The 22,638-nt window shown below is 34.6% G+C and overlaps 2 protein-coding genes across 2 annotated transcripts; one reads left to right on the top strand and one right to left on the bottom strand.

Annotated features, from left to right (window-relative positions):
- Positions 1-12,342: 12,342 nt before the first annotated feature.
- Positions 12,343-13,366, bottom strand: LOC145602597 (E3 ubiquitin-protein ligase ATL6-like). Its single transcript, XM_081658779.1, has one exon. It carries the CDS (start codon positions 13,357-13,359, stop codon positions 12,358-12,360), a length of 1,002 nt encoding a protein of 333 aa, XP_081514905.1. The 5' UTR covers positions 13,360-13,366; the 3' UTR covers positions 12,343-12,357.
- Positions 13,367-21,200: 7,834 nt separating this feature from the next.
- LOC145603139 (protein MIZU-KUSSEI 1-like) lies at positions 21,201-22,461 on the top strand. Its single transcript, XM_081659271.1, has one exon. It carries the CDS (start codon positions 21,201-21,203, stop codon positions 21,981-21,983), a length of 783 nt encoding a protein of 260 aa, XP_081515397.1. The 3' UTR covers positions 21,984-22,461.
- The last annotated feature ends 177 nt before the right edge of the window (positions 22,462-22,638 follow it).

Here is a 22,638-nt window from a genome sequence, read left to right as displayed (position 1 = left end):
GTACACAGGTATACCTAGCAATAATTATATGAGAGGAAAATTATGCTAACACTTTACTGTGGATTCACCCAAAATACTGACTTTACAACTGTGCTATGTGTCACTGCATTGCTACTTATTTAGTAAAACTGGAAATGATGGATCTCTAAAGGTCATTAGCTTTGTAAGTCGCATGAGATTAGGACAATACTTATATGGTTACTGTGAAGGCCAAAAGCAATCATACATGCAAAGTAGTTGTCATCATTAATATTACTCTCATTCAGACTATTACATTCAAGAGATTCAATTTAACTGAAATCTGAAGCATAGCTTAACTACAATTTAGTGCCAGATTATTTCTAGCACAATAGGATCATTATTCTGCAGGAAGACACCTCCAATTGTTCCAAATACTATATTTCTATTTGAAAACACCTGCATCACTCCTTCTTTTATTCTACTATAGATGTTGCCATTGTCCTTATAGCATATCTCAACAACAGCATCCCATGTTCTGTCACCGTGTCGAACCTGAATTGCTCTATGTGTCTCAACCTGAGAAAACACCTGGTTACCAAATGTAGGGGGAATATCCTGCACATATTTGAATTCTTAATCAATAACAGTGTTACCTAAGTTTTACATGAATAATTGGCATAAGTTAAGCAAAGAACAGGATCCACAAACCATATAATCTCTTTGGAGGAATGCTGGTGTGATCCTAAACGGGAACCATGGCCTATTGCCAATCCCCAAATACTCCTGAAAATGAGCATCTAAGTTGGGGATTTCATTATTTTGTACATTGCTTTGTCTAGGTTCACGAGAACCAAGCCTCTCCACCATTGAAGCCGTATAAATCCGTACATAAAACTTTCTATTCCCACCATAATAAAGCATGAGAGTTTCACCTTCATGGATGTGATTGTCATTCACAAATATTTCCCAGCCGAAATCAAAACACATGTACTGTCTGTTTTGCTCTGTCACCTTCAACAACTGAACGCTCCATGCTCGCCTGTTACTCCCACGTATGACTTCCACTGGACTATGCACACCGGCAAGCATACTATTCCAATCCTCTGGTAATTCCTGCAACACATTGTTCCGAATAGCAACAAGGTTATGCAGCACAATAGGAATACTGAGGCAGCCACAGATACTAATTACTGATATAGGTTATTCTAAGATAAAAGAACATTATGTGCATGAGTTCTGCCTACCAGCTCTTGCACAAACTCATCTTTGAAAAAAATCAAACAACTTGGCATATTCCTGTAGAAACTCATTGCCCCTGTAGTCATGCAATTAATTAATGCGTTATTAGAGATAAAGTAAATGTAGCATCAATGTGATGCATGTATATATGTATAACAGGTTACATTTTCCATTGAAAAATTCAACACAAGTACAATCTAAACATTTCAAACAAAGTCTATTATTAATAAATTGCAGTTCACTTTATCTTTATATAAGTCTACCAAGTAATGATAACATGAACTGAAAACAAATCACCTTACTGTATGGTCAGGCTTCAAGAAATAACGACAACTGCCAGTAGCTTGTCAAGCAATCTTTTTACAGCTTTGAATTTGATATCTTCTCATAAGCAGGCTGTTGGGAAGCCACAAGGCAGACTTCTTTTAAAGGAGCCACTAATAGGTGCTTTCAGAGTAGTTATTTATGTCAGTAACTACAATTTAGCACTGCATTAATACTTATTAACCACATTCAAGGCATTTTATTCATGAACTATTTACTGCTTGATTAGCAGTCAAATGTTCACAATGACTGAAATCCACATACTTTGAACAAGACATTATAAAACCTTGTTCATATCCATAGCATTTCACAATTGTACGTTTACAAACAAGTAATTAGTTGAAGTTAGGACTTACTTGGAAATTGAAGCGGTGGTTTTTATACGTTTCATTCAATACAGATCATGAAACTCATCTTTTCCATTTTTGTGAAGTTTAATGTTTTATAATGCATGCACTTACTTATGTAGAACTGTATATTGATGATACCTTATAATTTAAACTCCATAGAGGGTCATATATATTACTTTCTGGTAATATATTTCTGCCCTTTCCTGTTCCATGGAACAATAAACTTGGAATATTTATTTATTTTATAATAATGTATGCAATTATATGAATTTCATAATATAGTTTAAAGTATTACATGATAATAACTACTATGATTGAGTACCTTAACAATCCAGTTGGATACAATGTGACACCATGCTTTGACAGTCAGAATCTATAAGAAATCTATGACTTCAGTGTCTACAGGGGGAATCTTACTGACAGTAATTCTAGGTGAAATTTGCATTGATGAATACTGGACACGTTTCAAACGGATTATTGCCACTCAGTAAGCAAGAACTACCTGCTTGATGACATGCCTGCATATGTAATTATACAGTGTTGCAGTGCAGTCAGGTGCTTAGTTAAATTAGTCATTATGATCATGTGAGTACATTGATTATACGGAAATGTCTATGCTAATCCATCTTCTGGTGTATCGCCCCAGGGTACTTGAACTTTTTAAAGACAATTTTGGTTGCATCAAACAGCACACCATTGATTATAATTTAGATTTATGCATGACATAGACACTCAATGACTACGAATATAGCTTAGCGTTTGCATTATAAAATAGTTCCAGCTGCAATATGAGCTTATTCATCACTCATATTAAACAACTCAAGGAGTTATGTCCAGCTCAACAAACCTAATTTACATGTAACAAGGATACTCGCTATGAGGCCTCTGCATTATTTATGCAGCTGTTTGTGAGCCTTACAACACCTTATATAATACAGTACTACTTCCTTCCATCATTTTGGATACAAACAGATTAAAACTACAGCATAAGTTCCCTACATAAGTAGACTAACCAATTGTTATAATGGTTAAACACTTTATCATATTAGATATAATGCTTTAAAAAAATAGGTTTTCAATTGTTACAAACAAAACTAAATTTTTAAATGCACATATACGCTTAGTCAATTAGGTTAATGAGTAGTGCGCTATTATAGAAGCCCATGGCTTATAAAATGCATACGATCACGAAATGGACCATAATTAAAAACTAAATATCTCTAGCCTAATAAGTTAATTTTTATTAGATTGCAATTGATGCCTGACATCAATTCACAATGCATATATGAAACTCACACAAAATATTGTTTTGGAATTCAATATGTTTTCTTATCAAAATTTACAAAATTACTTACCATAGAAGTAAGGAGAACTTATGGTCAAGATACTATTGCTTATTTATTTACTTTATAGTACATCAATGTCTGTACTTGCTAAGTAGCAACCACAAGTTAATACAAAAAGAGAACCAATTTAAAGATTTTAAAAATATAATTGCAGTTCATATAAATCCACAGAAATTATGTATAAAAACAATATAAAACTTTTAAATATTTTTTTCCAAATTTGCCATTAGATATGTATCTTACCAAATCTTCTCACCCCTTACTTAGCACTGTTTTGAATTTGACCAGAAATATATGATATCAAAATCTGAAATTACACACAATATTTATCAAATAAAAAGGAGAAAAAACAAGAGAAATACCTAACCCCTTTGTTTTTCTACTCCCTCCGTCCCCAAATGATAGTCCCTTATGGCTTATTTTTAGTCCCAAAATGATAGTCCCATTTGCTTTTTTCAAGTACCATTAATATCAATTTTTTATCAAAATTCTCTCTAATTACAACAATATTTGTGCAAATTTATCTTTCCTATATAAATTTTGTTTTCCAATGTACTTTTATTACTTTCTATCTTTACTATTTTACATACCCAATGTAAATTTATCTTTCCAATGTAATTGTACTACTTTTATTTAAGTTTCTTAATTCCCGTGATTTTTGCCCATAAGGGACTATCATTTGGGGACGGAGGGAGTATTATTTTTTCGTTGTCCTTCTTCTTAAGTATAACAGAACAAAGAACAAGGGGAAAAGAAAACCAGAGTTGAAATCAGTAGAATGAAATAGAGCAAAACTAGAGTGTACTATATTACTGTTGAAGCCACACCTCAGTATGGGATGTTTACTGTGCGAATCATGTATAAGTACAGAACTAAGCAATTGTTTGCTTAATTGCTACTCATTACTTACTTTGACTGTCTATAAATAGCAAGCCTAATTTTGCTACAGCATTGCCATTTCCAATCTGATAGCTCTAATTTACATTGAAGGTGCTCCTATTTTCCATAGCATTTTCAATTAAATTCTTATGCTGCATGATCTGATAATGTATATATCTATTTTTGCATTTATTATACCTAACTAAATTGCATATGAAAATAATTAGAATATTCACTGTCATGTCATGTTACTATAGATTATACACTACCATTTATTTCAAAGCTTTTTCTGTATGGTGATATCATGTATTAAATTGTCTATTGCTTTAATCTTATGTCACTGCATACTAAAAGTAGATTTGATTCTTCACTATGAAAAAGCATTTTCCTGGAATATTTGTTAGATTATAATAATTTTTTCTGATAAATTCTTTTGACACAGATATTCCCATTTCAATCCTGTTTAGATTGTTTCCATGCATTTATGATTAGGCATAATGTGCATAGATTAATAGCTATTTTAGATAGTTTTGTATGCAAAACATAAATTCATGTAACGACAAATATACAATGCATCAGCATCTTAAGAACGGAAGGCCATTAAGTCTGATTACATGTAAAATTAGTGCACAGATGTTGAGACAAGAATGAGATTGTTTACAGCTTAAAGGTTCAAATACACATTTAAGGTAACATTTGAATGCAAACATGTTCATAATCTAACATAAGCATGAACTGAAAAATGGCTTACACATGTGAATCTACCCGTACATCTATACAACCTATTTCTCTGGTTTTTTTAACATTTCCTGATCCTTATATCATCTATAGATCCTGTTTATGAGACCATTTGAGTTTAGAATCTGGAAATACAACCACAGTAATGTTATAATGCTTATAGATATGCAATTTATATGCTCCCTTTCTTAGAGCTTACCTGTGAGCAATAACTGAACTTCTTTGCTAATCTTTCATGTTACTTTTAGACAGTAATTGATCTACACCATGAAGCTTGAATCGGTTTATTTGGATGAACTCAATACACAAAGCAGAGACTACAAGGTCAAAGTAACGGTTGCTGAAAAAGGCCGCCCTCGAGAATCCCCAAAGAAACCAGGACTGATCTTCCAAACTTTGATCATGGAAGATGAAAAGGTCAGTATATAATTACCATGAATCTCATTCCTTTCAATATTCATGTGCATGATTACCTGTAAAGTCCTTCACTTTGTGTAATAGTATTGGTATTTGATGACCTGTTAAGTAGAGTAACTAAAAAGTTTAAATATAACTATCTAATCTGTCAATTATCTCCAAAGCTATGACTGTCTAATTTATAGTTATAGAATTTAAATATAGCTATCTAATATATGAAAAGTAGTGATTAGATATTGATACATTTTCTACTATGGATATATATAATGTGCTTGTTATTATTAATTTAAGATTCTATTCATATATTTTTCTGCTATTCTGGAATAAGCTGCTTATACTTAATGTATTACACAGAAGAATAAAATGAGGTGTTCTCTTTTTGGAGAACAAATTCAGGCCTATGAAGATATCCTGCAGCCAACCGGAAAGTATGAAATATCCAAAGCTACTATAGGTGTTATCGATGATCAGTACAAGTTCTACAACGAAGAGCTTCCATACCAGATGACTATTGGATCTCAGACAGTCGTGCAACGTTTGAACTCTGAGTTTGGTCCTATTGTTCCTAATTACCAGCCCTTATCAACTATCCCAAGGACAGCTGAACCAGAGGACAGATTTGGTATTCATTCTAAAATGGTCATTAAATATTCTTATGTACCTTGGAAATTTTTTTGCTTGCAGAATAATGTTACTATCAATTGTGTTTTATGCAGATGTTGTAGTCGTGGTGCTTTTTGTTGAGGAGCAACCACGCATGATTACTACCACAAGAGGACGTGAAAGTCCAGTTCGTGAAATTGTTGTCACTGACACAAGGTAGTTCATAACTGCTCGAATATTCATAGGTTAAATTGTTCAAAATGCTAACATTTAGATCTCTCAAGTACTAACTACAACTGTTCTATATATCTGCAAATGTACATGACAGTCATGACCAGTCAATCACCATTTCAGCATGGAATGATCTTGCTATCAAGGACTGTAATGCATTAAACAACTGGGCTGATAGATTTAATGTTGTAGGCCTCACTGCTCTTAAGGCTCAGAACACTCCAAGAGGTGAAACATATCATTAATCTTACCTTTGTTATACAGTAACAGATTTTTATCACACTGATATGATCTAACAAGTGAGCTATAGCAGGGTTCATTCTAAGCACTACTATGTCAACTCGAATAATTCATGAGCCTCATGGAGATAGGGCAAATGTACTCCGCGAATGGTATAGGAATTATGTTTCCTAATGTTTACTTGAATTTTATTATATGCATTATGACTGATTATCAAACTACATTTATTGCAGGGCAAGAGTGTATCCACAGGTTTTGCTTGACAGACAGGCTAGGGTGCTTACTGTCAGATTCCCTAATGAAGAGAAAAGAATGTACACAATTGCAGAACTGAGGAACAAAAAGGTTGTACCATCATTGAGAATTTGTGAAGTGATATTCAACAGTTAATATTATAAAACCATTAATCTATACCTAATGTGTAAATTCTTCTGTAAATGCAGCCATCAAATACTATGCAGGAAGAAGTTGCATGGATAGAAGTCACCATTCCAAATGCTGAAATGAACAGGGTTCATGCCTATGCTGGCTGTCTTGAATGTTCCAAACGCACCAGTCTTCCTGTAGGAACTCGTTATCGGTGCTCACTCTGTAAAAAAGGAGACACTGTTTCAGCTCATAAGTAATATATATATATATATATATATATATATATATATATATATATATATATATATATATATATATATATATATATATATATATATCCCCTATCAGTGTCAAGAGTATATGCTTTAAAATGATTGTAATTGAATTGTATTCATGTTCAACAGAGTGACCTTCAAGTTTGAAGCAGTGGACAGTACTGGAGCCATGTCATTTACCACTTTCAATGACGACACAGAAAGGCTCTTCAGGAAATCAGCATCTGAGATCTGCAGTATCAAGAACACTGTAAGCAACCTCCGGTTACATTTATATTTCTCTGTTAAAATTATTTGCTATAACTTTAACCGTGCCATAGATTTTGCTCCTCATTTATATTCATTCATTGATGGACCTTATGCATGTTCTTGCATATATGCAAGTAGTTTATATTATAGATAAGATAAATATGCATAGTATGATGTTATTTGTACGCCTCAAACTATTAAAATGCAGTTTCACTAAAATAAAACTTTTATATGAACTGCTAATCAGTTAATGTTAGCTATGAAGATTTTATGTTCTTCTTTTTGGTTAGCTTTTTTGTTATGATTAAATATACGCTGCATACGTGTTTCAGGAGAACCTAGAAGCTTTTGCAGCTATACAACATATCCTCTGCACTCGACCATTCTTTATAAAGGTTGGACCTACAAACGAACTGTCGATGAACAATGTGCTCATGTGGACTCTTAAAGGTGTTGAAATAATAGATGAAGCACCACAGCCAGCTCCTGAATCAACAGTTGTTGCAATGGACACAGACCATGATGATTCTGCTATAACTGAGCAAGAAGCAAGATTGCACAAAGAACTGATGCTAGAAGAGACTGCACACGGAAAAAAACCTCTGATGATTGATTTGAAATCAGTTACTCCTGCATCCCAAAACCCAGCAGATACGAAGCATGCTAAATTGGCTGAATTTACTCAACTGCAAGAAATGAAACTAGCTTCTCAGGAATTTGATGTCGATATGTACCTTCTGTCTGATTCAGATTCGGAGCCACTTCGGCTTCCACAGATAAACACCCTTCCAAAAGAAGCACTTCCAAATTGGACTAAGCTTTCACGCAAACGCAGCCCACCAAAGAGCAAGGAATCTGCTGTCCCTGCTACACAGACAAGCAATGCTGATGCTGACATTCAACCTAGGAAGAAGGTGAGGACATCGCTATTCCAAGAAGTCAATCTGAAGGAGACTACAGATGATTTGGCTTCCCCTACCAATCAGCTTGACAAGCCATAGTTCTGCTCGGCCCAGATAGTATATCATCATAGACTGTTGCTGCTACTATCAATGAAGAATAAATAAGACTATATTATGCTGTAAATGTAACCATGTCCTGCCTGTTTATAGACAGGCATAAATCTTTTGGGAGTTTAATAGGAACAAGTGTTATTCAGTTGTTCCCAATAAACACCAGATATGTATATAGTGATGCTGCTAGATATCTATGAATATAAGTTGTTAGCATTTTGGGAATGGGAAACTAAGAATGCACTGACAAGAGTGCATTGTACAAAGCAGTATTAATATGTTCTGCCTTATAATGCAGAACTGTTTTATGTACCTGTATCCTTAAATCAGGATACTTATATATAATAGTATTGGTAAATTTTAGTACTCCTCTTGTTCTGTTTATTAAAAATTCACTTACTACCTTTTTTTTTTTACTTATATGCACTCCTCTTGTTCTGTTTATTAAAAATTCACTTACTACCTTTTTATTTACTTATACACAGCATATTATACTAAGTATCCTACTGTTAATAGTTTTGCTTATATAACATGATCGGCAAATTCAAGTTTTGACCTGCATCTTGATTTAATGTGCTATTTTAGCCATGTATAGATGTCCATTAACCCAGAAAATATTTGTAAATACGTAGATGTGCTTCAGGAAAATAAAGCATCTACGTAGATGTTAAATGCTAAAATATTCTATATAAAATTTAACAACCACCACAAAAGTTCAATTTTTGACCAGTTGTAAAACACATACTACAATACTTAACATTGCCACAGAAGCAATTACGTGCAGAAGTCTAAATACAGCTTCAGCCTGCTAAGATTCAAAATCCAAATTACTTTAAAGCTTAGGAAGAAATACACATCAAATTGAGACAGCCTAAATTATTAGCATTTGCACCAATATCAGGGCTTTATATAATGAGGCATTTCATAATGACCTGCTTCATTAGTAGTTCATATACTAAAACCGTTGCTTCTTATCGTTAACTGATGCCACACTATGTTCTGACTTCGTTTCTGCAGCCTCTTCATGGAGATGCTGTCCACCTCTCCTAGCAACATCAACAGCATCCTGCAGTTCCTCCATCCTTCTTCCTGTCTGCAAGATATCCTTATCTACTTGCAACATAGACTTCTGTAACTCAGCCATTTCCACCGCCAGCTCATTCTTCCGAGTCTGTAGATTATTTAATCGACGGCGTAGCAAGGCTATTTGTATCCAGTCAGCGTGACCAGAAAAAGGGACATTTCTAGGAGCTACAGATGATGAAGATGCCTTGTCATTCCCACTTGCCATTGATAAGTTGCACTGTCCTTTACACAATATACCTTGAGAAGTATAAAAGTATTTTACCATTCAGAAATTATGAACATCGAGATTACAGAAGATCTGGTCTTTTATAGAGTTCTAAGCATTGATTGTTATGCAATGTACCCATATACAACCTTCCAGATTCTTATTTTAAACTATATCATATTCCATCTGTATACAGTGCACAACATGTATCTTGAAACTGTCTCTCTTGAATTGTGACTACAAAGTACGATTCTTTTTAATTGAAAACAAACCCACTCAATGCTGTTGTTAGAAAGCACTGATTTTGTTAAACTCCCAAACTGCATTGCATATGACATAGAATCTAAGATTCAATGCATAATGTCTACTAATAGATTTAGGATCAGGACAGAAATGTCATGCACCTATCCCTACAGTCCAAGTTCAGAATCATAACATCGAAAGGTGCACCCTACATGACTACAATCAAGAGGCAGACCCTCCCAAACAACAACCCTAAAAAAAAAAAACAAAAATAGCAACAAAAAACAAAAAAACAAAAAAAACAAGTAAAGAATTGAGAAAGACCAAAATAAACAAGAGGGGAAAAAAAAAAAGAGACAGACCAAAAGAAATAAGAGGGTGAATGACAGTCACAAACAATAGATATTATAACAAATCCATTACACAGCAAGACTTAATAGTAATCTAAAGTTCATTCAAAACCTTATTAATAGTATAGGCAGCTACACATGATCTAAGACAGCTCATAGCTAGACGATTAAACCTGAGCTAAATTGACATCAAATACTATAGGATGACCTTCCCTATATTTGAAAAGCGCAGCAGTATTCTTGTGAACATTATAATGCTCGATGAACTTCCTAACTCCATTCTTCAGAGAACACTGGATAATCTTGTTTTCCTTCCTCACAACTTTAAGCTCGACGTCAAACTGTGTATCAAAATGCTGTAATTTAACCTTGGTTGTTGAAGGAAAGCCCATGAAGTGTGCCTTTGCAAATGACAGCGGAACATTCTGGCAATCAGAACAGCAAGTTAAACCACCACAAACAGCAATCCACCATTAAAATAGAAAACAACACATTATCATATATATAAGAAATGAAGTAAGCTACATAACATATACAAGATAACCATATAGCAAACATACAATTATGCTTTGCCGGAAATACTCCTTAGTGAAAGAGAACTTGAAGCAGGCTTCACCGCAGACCCTTGAAAGTTGATCAAGCCAAGTATTTGCCTGAATCATTTTAGCAGATACTCCTTCAAAGACTGCCTTACGCCCACGCTTCTTCCCAATCCCACCACTGTCATAACTTTGTCCTGTTCCTAAGCCCCATGGCACTCCAGTGCAATAGATAATCTGAACTGTAAAGGTGTTATCACCTTCCCATTTAAACATTAGTACATCTCCAATATTTAGAGCATTCTCATCCACAAAGTCTGACCACCCCACATCAAGGTACTTCTTCCAGCCAACATCAGCTTCCTCATGCACTAGAGTCACACACCACGATTCCTCACCGCCATCCAGTAACAATTCAACGTTTAAAAATCCATCTTCCAATACCTCTTCAAAGCCAACCGGAACACGCTGTAATATATAAACAATTACACACGTAAACAACAACACAGTAATTATTCTCCACAATACACCACATATAAATTCAAAATGAAGGCATCTGCTCATGAACCTAATACATTGTCTTACCAGTTTTTCTAGGTCAGTTCTTTCTAAACGAACAGCGAATATCATTGCAGTTTCATCCATGCCCCTGTCGTCAATGATCGGCCAAATATACAGCAAACAAAACCCTTGCCACACCACAATAAAACTCTGATATTATATATCTTAAATAGTGACACCGCTACATATACATAACCCTAGGCAACTCAAAAGACTCCTCGTTTAAAAAAAAAGGATGAACAACGATCACAGGAAAGAAAAACACAGGCAAAACAAAAAAAAAGGTAAATATAAAAACTTTCAAAATGAAACTTATCGTTTTCAGAATTCATTAGCATTAAATAAGTAATAATACAGCCACATTAAACACACATATATCAATTGTTATGTCTCTTTGATTTACATGGTTTTATTTTTCCAAATGTGACCTACAACAACATTATTATTCCTTTTAAAACAATCGTGAACAAAAATATCCACTGTTATTTTAAAATAGATTACAATGTTTTTTTTTATGTGATAGTTCAATATACATAGCCCCTGTTGTATCATGACATTCAAGACTTGCAATTGCATTTGTACATTGTACATGTCAATTACATGTCACATATAAGCAACGGTATAGCCTTACTACAGCAACGCATCATATTTATGTATTAGGTGATATGCCAAATGATCGCTACCTGGCCTTCGATGCACTTTAGTATCTCGAGTTGAATATTAAGAGCAATAACCACGTAATCAACAACATCATAGCATCTCGAACGATAGTCATGGCATAGGATTGGGGGGGCGCGCGCATCGCGCGCGCACCAACAACTAGTATTATTGATATATACAATTCACAAATAAAATTAAAATTCTATTCTACTTCTCGCTCCGTATAATTTACTCAAATTATATAGTAGCTTGATGCACACTCATTGTACATTATTCTAATTAACATGGTAGTATGTACAACATTTTCTAATAACTCATTTGGCCCAATGACATGGACAATGACTATGATTAAATTTACATACACATCACCATGAAAGAAATGGGTTAACTAATGTAACTTGTGAAATTTAATAACCCTATAATAAATAAATAAACTATATAATATACAATTATTGAATTATGAAAGGGGGTCTCAACACTCAAACAGGAAGCCGAGGTAAACCCTCTACCGGTGTTACAACCGTGCCAAAAAGCCTCTTAGACCCCGAAACTGAATCTCCGTCACCACCATTATTTTTCGATGTCCACCTAAACGAACGCCCGAAAAACCGTCCATATCGACTACTTCCACTACCTTCTCCTCCACCATTTCGATACCCTCGTCGTGAACTCGACACCCGAGGCAAAACCACCAAGCTAGCTGATCGGTTCAGCTTCGGCCGAGCCACCATCAACTGCTTCCGAACCTCATCCGGCAACCTCAGCGTAAACCGCTCATGATCCTCACTCGATCGAACCAATGAATGACCCGTCGAGTGCGATCTCGGCACTCTCCCCTTCGGTGGCATAGGTAGAACCGTAACCTCCACCTCATAGCTCGTGGTTCCTGACTCACCCTGCGTCGAGTGAGGATTATTCTCACTCGACGGCTCGGGTGATTCAGGAACAAGCTCAGCTCGACAAACCGGGCAAGTAGTATGAGCAATAAGCCAAGCGTCGATACACTCAGGATGAAAGACATGATCACATTTCGGTAGCAAACGCAGCGTTTCATCCTTTTCGAACTCGTTAAGACAAACCGCGCATTCGAGTGACCCTTTACCGATCTTCAACTCCTTTACATCGGAGTATAAAAATGTCGGGAACGTGTCGATCACGGATTGATCAAGTCCCCGTTGGCTTATTCTTACTATGTTACCGTTTCGGGCGATACTGGTCGTCGTATCGCCCGTACTATTAGTAGAACATTGTTGGACATAAATGGAAATACATCCGGTGATGAAAAACCCAAGGACTAAAACAATCACGATCAAAGCCATTGATGGGCTTACTCTACTATTGTCCAACCCATTATAATCGTTGTCCGGTGAATCTGACGCTTGTTGCGCATCCACCACACGTCTCGGTATCAAGAGGAGGATTAACAGAAATGAAATAATAGTGTAGAGGTGGTTGGTAGTGCAGCAATGGCTGGTCTTCATTTGGAAAGAAAGATTTTTTTTTTTTTTTTTTTTTTTTTGGGTAGTTTTAATGTAAAGTGTTATTTAAAAAATTAAAGTATATAAATGGGGATAGGAGTTGTCGTGAGAAGGAAGAAAGTGGGGTCCAAGGGAGTCTTTGCTTTGGCATGTGATGACGTAATAAGTGAGGAAGATTTTGATAGGCGGCTTTTTTTGTGATTAATCGGACGGTGGTGATGCGATTGATTTATTATAAGAGGGAATTAGAAGATTGACTTTATCGGATATGTATGGGAGTTGAAAATTGACTTTCTAGATCAATCCCGAAATATTGACTTGTAATATTGTATCAATCTAGAATTCTAAATTCAACCATGCATGTTTTTTCTATTTTGTTGATGTAAGATGAAGGTTCGAATGAGATATTAAAATGAACAATAAGAAATATTGTTTTGTAATATAAGGTCACTAATCTTATACAACCTATTCGTATAATCAGATAGCTAGCTAAATGTTCTAGCCTGATGCTTTGAAATGTGTCTACTTTTGATTATGATGGTTATGGTGTGACAAACTGACAACACATGAATGCCTAAGAAGAAAGGGTTAAATGTTGTAGTCCATATATATTTGAATAGGACCGCTGTCATTAGTAGAAGAAAAAGATAATGATAGATAGAATATATTGAAATAGAGGAAAAGGGTGAGAAATGGAGTGAAGATGACTTTTGCTCTTTTAGGAGGGTTGTTCAATGTTCATTGCATTGTTCTTTTAATGGGTTTATTTAATTAAGTGATTTTAAATAGTTAATGGTATAAACTACTTTATAAATTAGTTCACGAGTTTGCTTCCAAGATAGTGTAATTTGGGTTAGAAGGGTGCTTCCAAGTCACGCACTCTTTTGAAAATATGATTGATGTTATATAATGCTTCCACGCTGCACCTCTATTTATAAAATACTTGTAGAATGTTGATTTTTTATTTGTTGATACATATGCATCCACGTTCCACTCTTACTACTTCTATACACTCATAATGAAACCATATAAGAAAGAAATTTTGTATTTTACCTCCATAAAAATCGTAAAAAAAATCCTTAATCAGGTAGTCGTTTTTAGAGTTCGACATATGTTATTGCACATTTTATAATATTTTCCTCGTCAAAATGTCTTCTTTACCATTAGACAGACATTTAGTTTATACATGGAGTAAATTCATTTTAGATTCATCTCAATTTATAATTTTTTGATTTATAATATCAATTTTAAAAAAAAATTTACATATTTGTAATTAATATTAGTATTTGAAACAAAGTATTTTATAGCGTGTTATACAAGACCTCATAAAAATCACAAGTGTGTAAAAAATGTCTTTCTATTTTATTAACCAAAACTAGAACTCATTTCACATGTGGTCTACTGACCTGCTCACAATTATCTCACAAAGCCCGGCCCAATTAGGTCCGTTGCAAGGCAGCTTTCTTAAAACCAGATCCTATCCACACTGGCTAAATATGCGGTCATAAACAATCTTGTTTTAGAGTCTTAAAATGTTTAATGCAATCTCTTTTAAGCTCATTGAACAAGCCAGGCACATCTAGTGATCTAGATGCTATTAAAAAATAAAATTGCTCGATGCATTCCCCTCAAAATAAAAGTTGCTATTGGGCCACTGAATTTCATTTTAAAATGATAGAGATAGAGACTTTGAGAACTAGAGTTGTCAAATCGGATTTGTGGTTTGGATAGGGGCTGGAAACTAATGGGTCAAGTCACATCAATATTGGATAAGTTGGGTTAGTGTTTCCATTAGAGTCAGTGTAAATCGGTTAGTCACCTTGAATTCGGGTGAACTCAAATTAGCCACCTTATGAGTCTGAGTCTGAGTCGATTTCAGTTTGGGTGATTTTGATTCAAGTCAGAATTAAGAAAAAAATTTGACATACTAATTCAAGTTTAAGATGTGCTTTTACCAGTTTGCTAGGTTCAAGTCGAGTTTTGTTTAGATGAGTCTGGAATTCTAATCAAGTTTTAATTGGTTTACTGTGGGTCTAGGTCTGGGCTTGGGCTTGGGCTTGGGCAAACTTGATTGGACTAATCCCAATCTTTTATTAGGATATAATCTAAACAATTCACATGGCCCATAAACTGTGTTGAACCAAACATAACCAAGAAAGTTAAAAGTTTATAAGGGCATAGTCTAACATGAGTATGATTTAAAGAACTTAAATAGTTACATGTCAAAATTAATATTATTTTTAAATTGGGTTTTAAAAGTCAAGTCATTTGCATTTTCATTAGGTTGTTCCTGGGTCAGATGCATGTTTGATATGATTTAAAGTTTTTTACTTCAAATCGTGTGTTGGGTTTCTTCCAGTTGATTGCGAATTGGCTTAAATCTTAAATTTGCCTATTAATTCAGATGATAGGTTAACGTCATATTTGTTCAATCCGATTTAAAGAGCGCAATTTATTTCTCAAATATAATAAAGTTGGATTGAATTAAGATTGATATCATTCGATTTCTCAGGTCAGATCAGTTTTTAACCGCTCTATTGATAGCTTGATAGATCTATAAAATTTGGACTTTTGAGTGTTCCCTCTCTCTCTCTCTCTCTCTCTCTTTCTCTCACGTTGACATGTTGGAAAACTTCCAAACTGTAGTGTTTCCCCAATAAGCATCAGAGATTGAGTAATAATTATCAAATTAAACAGACAAGATTATATATATGTTAGCAACCCAACAACATTATAACTACACCTGAGATGGAACACACTATACTTTGTCTTAGATTTGGTCTTTATTTTCCTACTCAACCCACCAACTACATATTTTAGTTAATCTTTATTGACACAAATTAGTTGAGTACATGTGAACCATAAGAATAATTATGAAAAAAAATTATTAAATCAAAGTGCACAACATAGATTTTCATAACTATATAATTCAAAAGTAGATTTAATTAAAAAAATAAAATAAAGGAAGCAAAGTTACGATTTGCACGTCGACACGTCGTTTTATTGGATGCAACTTTAAATTATGTAATTAAACAATGGCTTCAATAATATTATCTACACCCGTCTAAATATAATAAAATGGCTTCAATAAAGCCGCTATTTATGCAAGTCAGCCTTATTGTATTAGTTTTGTAGGCCAGGTCAAATGTTGTTAAGGAAGAAAGAATTGTTAATAATTTAAATGCGGAGCATACTACATGATCTGTTAAGCTATAGTATTTTGATTCTTTGTCAATTCTTAAATTTTGAGGAGATTTTAAGGGTACTGAATTGCATGTATATACACATATGGAATTATGTGACTTATATATGTGGTTATAAGCTCAACTATGTTATTCGAGGGTGAAGATCTTTTACCCTCCCCCTATCGGAATAAATGCTCCACTTAATGACACTAAGATTAGCACAACACCACTCACAAAGTACCAATTGGAACAAAAGAAGACAATTATATTGGTAATGAGGGATTTTGGATGCTACGTCAACTAGTCAAAGCAATTAAAAAAAAAAACGAAAAAAAAAAGAATGAACACGGCAAGTAAATCAAATTAGCACACACCACACCATGAACCATATCGGTCGGCTAGCTTGTGTGCATGCACTATATACGTTCTCCTTCTCCAGTTCTCCTAATCCTTATTACCATTTACCAAGGAGAAAAACATCTACAATATAAATAAGGGAAATGTCTTTTAATCTTTTTGTGCGGACTAGAAGACTTTTTTCAAAATAAAACCCATGACAAGCTTTGATTTGAAGTTTTTACTTCCAACTAGACATTTTGAGATAAACTTAACAGTTAATTACTTCTTTGAATTTAGACATGAAGCTACAATCAATTCTCGCCAATCTCAGCTAGATCGAATTATCTAACTTTCCCTGTTTTAATGAATTCTCCTGATATATTTTTCTCCATACAGACAAAGCACACCATATGTGACTTGTAGAGTGCCAAATAGTGAAAAGGTGGTAATAAGTCCTTCCCCTTACAAGGTCACACAATAAATGAGTACATTTTGCGCCTTGGCTTGGCGGATATGATATAGGTTAATTGTACTATAGCCATGTTAAAAGGGTCAATGCATGATTTATGTGCATCATATGATTGGAAAAACCTTGGTCATATATTATATGAATAAGGAATGTTTTCTTTCAAAATAACGGAATTGATCGATTTAGCGCGGGGAAAGGGACGAGGAGATCGAACAAAGTGGGTCGAAGCATGTGGTAAAGGAAAATTAAAGGTGAAGCAAAAGAACATGAATGGAAAATTCCAGCTAGAAAGCCAAAAGAGGAACAAATAATGAACTACTATCTACTATTAATGCTACGTTTATGGTTCGTAATTTTATCATAATTTTATGTATACTTGCTTATAATTTAGTGGTCTACATTGCATCCAACAAACCACATTAATATTTAATCAACTCTACATTTATATATTTTCTTCCCTTTATTAACTTTGAAAAAAAAAATCAAAAAAAAAACTTTAGTATATGAAATCAATTTCAAAATTACCATTAAAATCTAGAAAAGATAGAATAATTTGTTTCCAAAACATATTCTTCTTGCTTGTTGAAGGAATCTAATTGTTGATATCCAATCAAAGTAAGATCAATGGTTCACAACATTTGGTGCATGAGAATGTTTGAATTTCCTTTTCTCAACTCCTATTAATCATATTTTAAAATATTTCATTAATATATAACCTGTTTCTCTTCTGCATGTCCATGGAGTTTTGAAAAATCCAAATATCTCAGAGATAGATAGAGAGGTAGGAATTTCTCGAACGAACCGCACTCCTTCGTAGTTTCCTGCTGTTGCGGCCGGTGCTCGTTTGCGCGCGCGTGAACCAACCCAATGCTTTTGGCGCCAAAAAGAATCCTTCTTTGATTTTATCTTCTAATTTAAACAACCCTAAGACTTTGGAAGATATTATGTTATCTGGAAGAGGATTGGCAAGAACGATAGAGTCTGTGTCTGTGTAGTAGCAGTCATCCCTTGATATAAATGGGTGCATGTAGATCCTAGCGCATGCAGTGATTGCGGCGGAAAGTTGAACTGCGGAGTTCTTTGGCTGAGCCCAATGAAAGCTATCATCAGCCGTAACAGTATGATAGGATACCATGCGGAACCTCAAGCGTGCCGGGGGACCAAGCAGGGCATAGCTAGCGGCATAGGAGCCGACTCGGCGTCAGCGGCTTCGTGCCGCACTGGAAGTGAGAATGCTGACATGAGTAACGAGAAATCCTGTGAAAAACACGATCGCCTGCCAGTGGAAGGCTTTCTGCGTTCAGTCAATCTACGCAGAGTGAATCGGTCCCTAAGGAACCCCCGAAAGGGCTGCCGCATTGGATACCTCCTGCGTAGAAGCGGACTCCCACATAAGCACGCGAACAAGGGGCAACAACCGAAGTCAAAACAAAGTCTAAGAATTGGAAAACACATGCTCTTATTATACGTTAGACGATACCACCCCCTAACTCTTCTTTCCCCCGCAGGCGCTGCAGCAGTGGGAGGGGGGCACAACCCTGACCGCGTGCCTTCCTGTTGTCCATCGACTACGCCTTTCGGCCTGGCCACACTATGTGGCCACTTTTAAAAGAACAATGTAACCCTTATAATACTAACCAAGTAACTCTTATAATACTGGCGGAGTAACCCCTAATCCCTTATAACACTAATTAAGTAACCCCCTTTAATAGTGACCAAGTTACCCCAATTACACTAACGAAGTAAACCCTATTATGGCTAGTCACACCATACCATGTGACCAGCCACATGTAATTTGTGATTTACATATATTACAGGGATAAATATATAACACTATCGTGTTAATTATCACATGTATTAGCACAGGGGCTATTTAGATCATATTTTAGATAGCATCCAACCAACAACTTACACCCTCACAATGTATTTCTAAACTTTCTTTTTTCAAAATTTTCCACATTTGTATAAGCCAAAATAACATATAGTAGACCATAATGCCTTTATTAAATTAATATTCTCTTCTTTAGAGAAATTGTCGTTTTTCTTAAAATTGAAATGATATGAGTATCTTTTCCGGGAACACCGTGTTAATTTGGAGGGGAGTATAAACATCCTTTCGTCAAGAAAACGCCAATTATTTAATGTTGAAACTTTTTATATTTTGTTGTGTAAAAAATATCCACACACTAACAGACACTTATTTTTGGGGTTTTGGGTGGCAAAATGTCTTTAAATCATTAATTTTTCCAACCATTTTTTTTCTTTCGAAATGACTAATTGTACGGTACTCCCACGATTCTTCCTCTCTATATTATTGTTATCGTTGTTATATTATGTACATTCCCACAATTATTCCTTTTCATTATTGTTGCAATCTAGGATGAACAAATTTGCACATATACCCTTTATTTTCAAAATATTTTCATAAATTAATTCACAAATCAAAATTACAATATAACGGCATTCTACAACAAAAATAGCAGTATAAAGTATATTTCCACCCTCTTTCGGAGTTTTTATTATTTCTATAATGAATAATACAAAAGGAAATGTTTATTTGAAGGTAGTCTAATTTAGCTTTTATAAGAAAACTAGTAAATGAAACGGAGTTTGTCATTTTTGAACATATCCTAAAAAGGAGGATGAAGAATTGTATTATATATTTTTATTCAAGATTAATCTTCACTACTTTTCTTCAAAAAAAAAAAAAAAAAAAATCTTCTACTAATGTAAGTATGTAACTGTTTCAAAAAAAAAAGAAAATGTAATTAAGTATGTAACACATACATGCACAAAAAGCAACTAGCAACAATTACCACAATTAAGGGCCTGTTTACATTTACTGAACTAAGCTGAACTGAACTGAACTGAACTGATTGGAGCTGAACTGAACTGAACTGATTAGAGCTGAATTGAACTGAACTGAACTGAAATGAATATTTTATGAGAGAGGAAAATTAGGAGCTGAACTGAACAGAATTGATTAGAGCTAAAGTGAACTGAACTGAACTGATTGGAACTGAACTAAACTGAACTGAACTGAAATTAAGTAAATGTGAACAGGCCCTAACTTTGCAAGTCTCAGAGAGCGATGTTCTTAGAATATATACTTTCTATTCTCCTAGCTTGTTTTTCTAAATCGTAAAATGCGCACAAGTATATAAGTGCGTAGTGACTAGAAAAATGATATTAGTACCAATTGTAATTCAAAAATTTTAAAAATATTGATTGAATATAATAACATTACAAGTAAAATTTTATGGTATACAATGTATAATGAAGTATAATTTTAATCTATTAAAAAAACTATTTTTGTATGTTGAATGTGTTCAACCTAATGAACCTAATATGTCTATTATCCAAAAATAATACTTCATAGAATATTACTTAATTTCCTACTTTGCAAAGTAAGGTTGAATATATTCACAAAACACTTGATCGACATTTACACCTCATTCACGCAAACATTACTAGGAAAATTTTATTTAAGTACATTTAAAAAGAAAAACTGTCAACTTTGCATCAACATATATAATAAGGAAAAAGAGCATCAAAATCAATGATCAATTGAATGATTGAAATCAAGAATAAATTAAACTTAGCACCTTCTTCCACTAATTGAATCATTCCACTATAATTAATGTGATTAGTGTCAAAAGATAAACTAAATAATTACCCATTAGTGGGCTAACTAGATTCTCATAAACCCACATAAACCTTTTTACATTGCTAACCTCATCATTTTTATTCATATCCCTTTCTCTATATATAGGTGTACCACACAAAGTTCTTAGTAGCTCCAACAAACAAAACACATACATACATCACCTAAATTTCTACCAACAACCACCATGCCCACATACCGAAATATGGGCCCCACCCACATCGCCACCAACGTTACCACCGTCGAATGCCACAAACAAGTTCGAACGTGGCGGCTCCTCCGTGCCATCATGGAGCTCCTTATCCCTACATGTAATTGCACCTTTGTCCAAGAACAACAACAACCTAACCACCAAATTGAAAAAACTACATCAAACCATCATAACCCTAAACCAACTCATTCTAGAACCTCCTCAGCATCCTCATCCTCGTCCTCATCCTCATTCTCCTCATTCTCATCCTCATCCTCGTCCACATCCTTCCTTACAGGAACCATCTTCGGGTACAAAAAGGGCAAAGTAAAGTTTTGCGTTCAAACAAACTCGAACGCAGCAACCCCAATCCTCCTCCTAGAGCTAGCCGTCCCTACAACAATCCTAGCTCGCGAAATGCGAGGCGGACTATTGCGAATCGCCTTAGAATGCTCCTCCATGCCTAGTACTAATGACCCTTTTTCTCTTCTCGAAATGCCGGTTTGGAAAATGTACTGTAACGGTAGAAGGGTGGGTTTCGCCGTAAGGAGGCGGCCATCGAAGGCCGATACCGAGGTTTTACGGAAGATGAAGGATGTAGTGGCGGGTGCCGGGGTTGTTAGTGGTAAAGAAGTTGGATGTGAAGAGGATGATATTATGTATTTAAGAGGAAATTTTGAGAGAATTCGTGGGTCGAATGATGCTGAATCCTTTCACTTAATTGATCCTGATGGTCATATTAATCAGGATCTTAGTATCTTTTTTCTTCGATCTCGATAATCGTTAATCGTTAATCGTTAATCGTTATCGTTATCGTTGTCGTTGGATGAAATCATCTCCTATGGATACTCACTAGTCCATGCTATATTTGCAAACTTTCATTTGCATGGGGTTTTTTTATTGGGTTGAAGGAGGTTTTTTTTTTAATATATTTTTGTCAAATATTATTTTGGTAATTTGGTAATCTCCCAATTAGTTGGTTGATTGTCTATCAATTTTCTCTTAGTTTTTTAGCTGCTAAAAGAGGCTTACTCTAAGTGCTTTTGGTAGTTGTTGTCATTATAGAGAAAATTTGTATGTGTATTAATTAGCTAAAGGGGGTCTTGTTGCTAGCCAATTTATGTAAATGATTTATTCATGAATTGAATTGAAGTATTTTGTGGATTTGAATACATGAACTATATAGTTCGAAATCAGATTGTTTTTATTGCTTTGTTTATTACTACGTATTTATGACAAAAAGAAATAAAACAGTAAATTAAAATAATTTATATAGTACTCAATCATCAAGCAATACTCTCAAACAAAGGCCAATGAACTTGCTAGCTTGGAGGATAGTTAAAAGATAAGAGCATGCACATGCATGCACACTACACTTTTTTTTCTTTTTCTTTTTTTTTTTTTTGAACTTCAGGGGATTATTGAACTTCAATAT

The sequence above is a fragment of the Chenopodium album genome, chromosome 21, assembly GCF_948465745.1.
Source record: "Chenopodium album chromosome 21, dcCheAlbu1.1, whole genome shotgun sequence".
Classification (NCBI taxonomy): Eukaryota; Viridiplantae; Streptophyta; class Magnoliopsida; order Caryophyllales; family Amaranthaceae; genus Chenopodium; species Chenopodium album.
The sequence above is the reverse complement of the archived record's forward strand: the minus strand, read 5'-3'. Positions and strand labels throughout refer to the sequence as shown.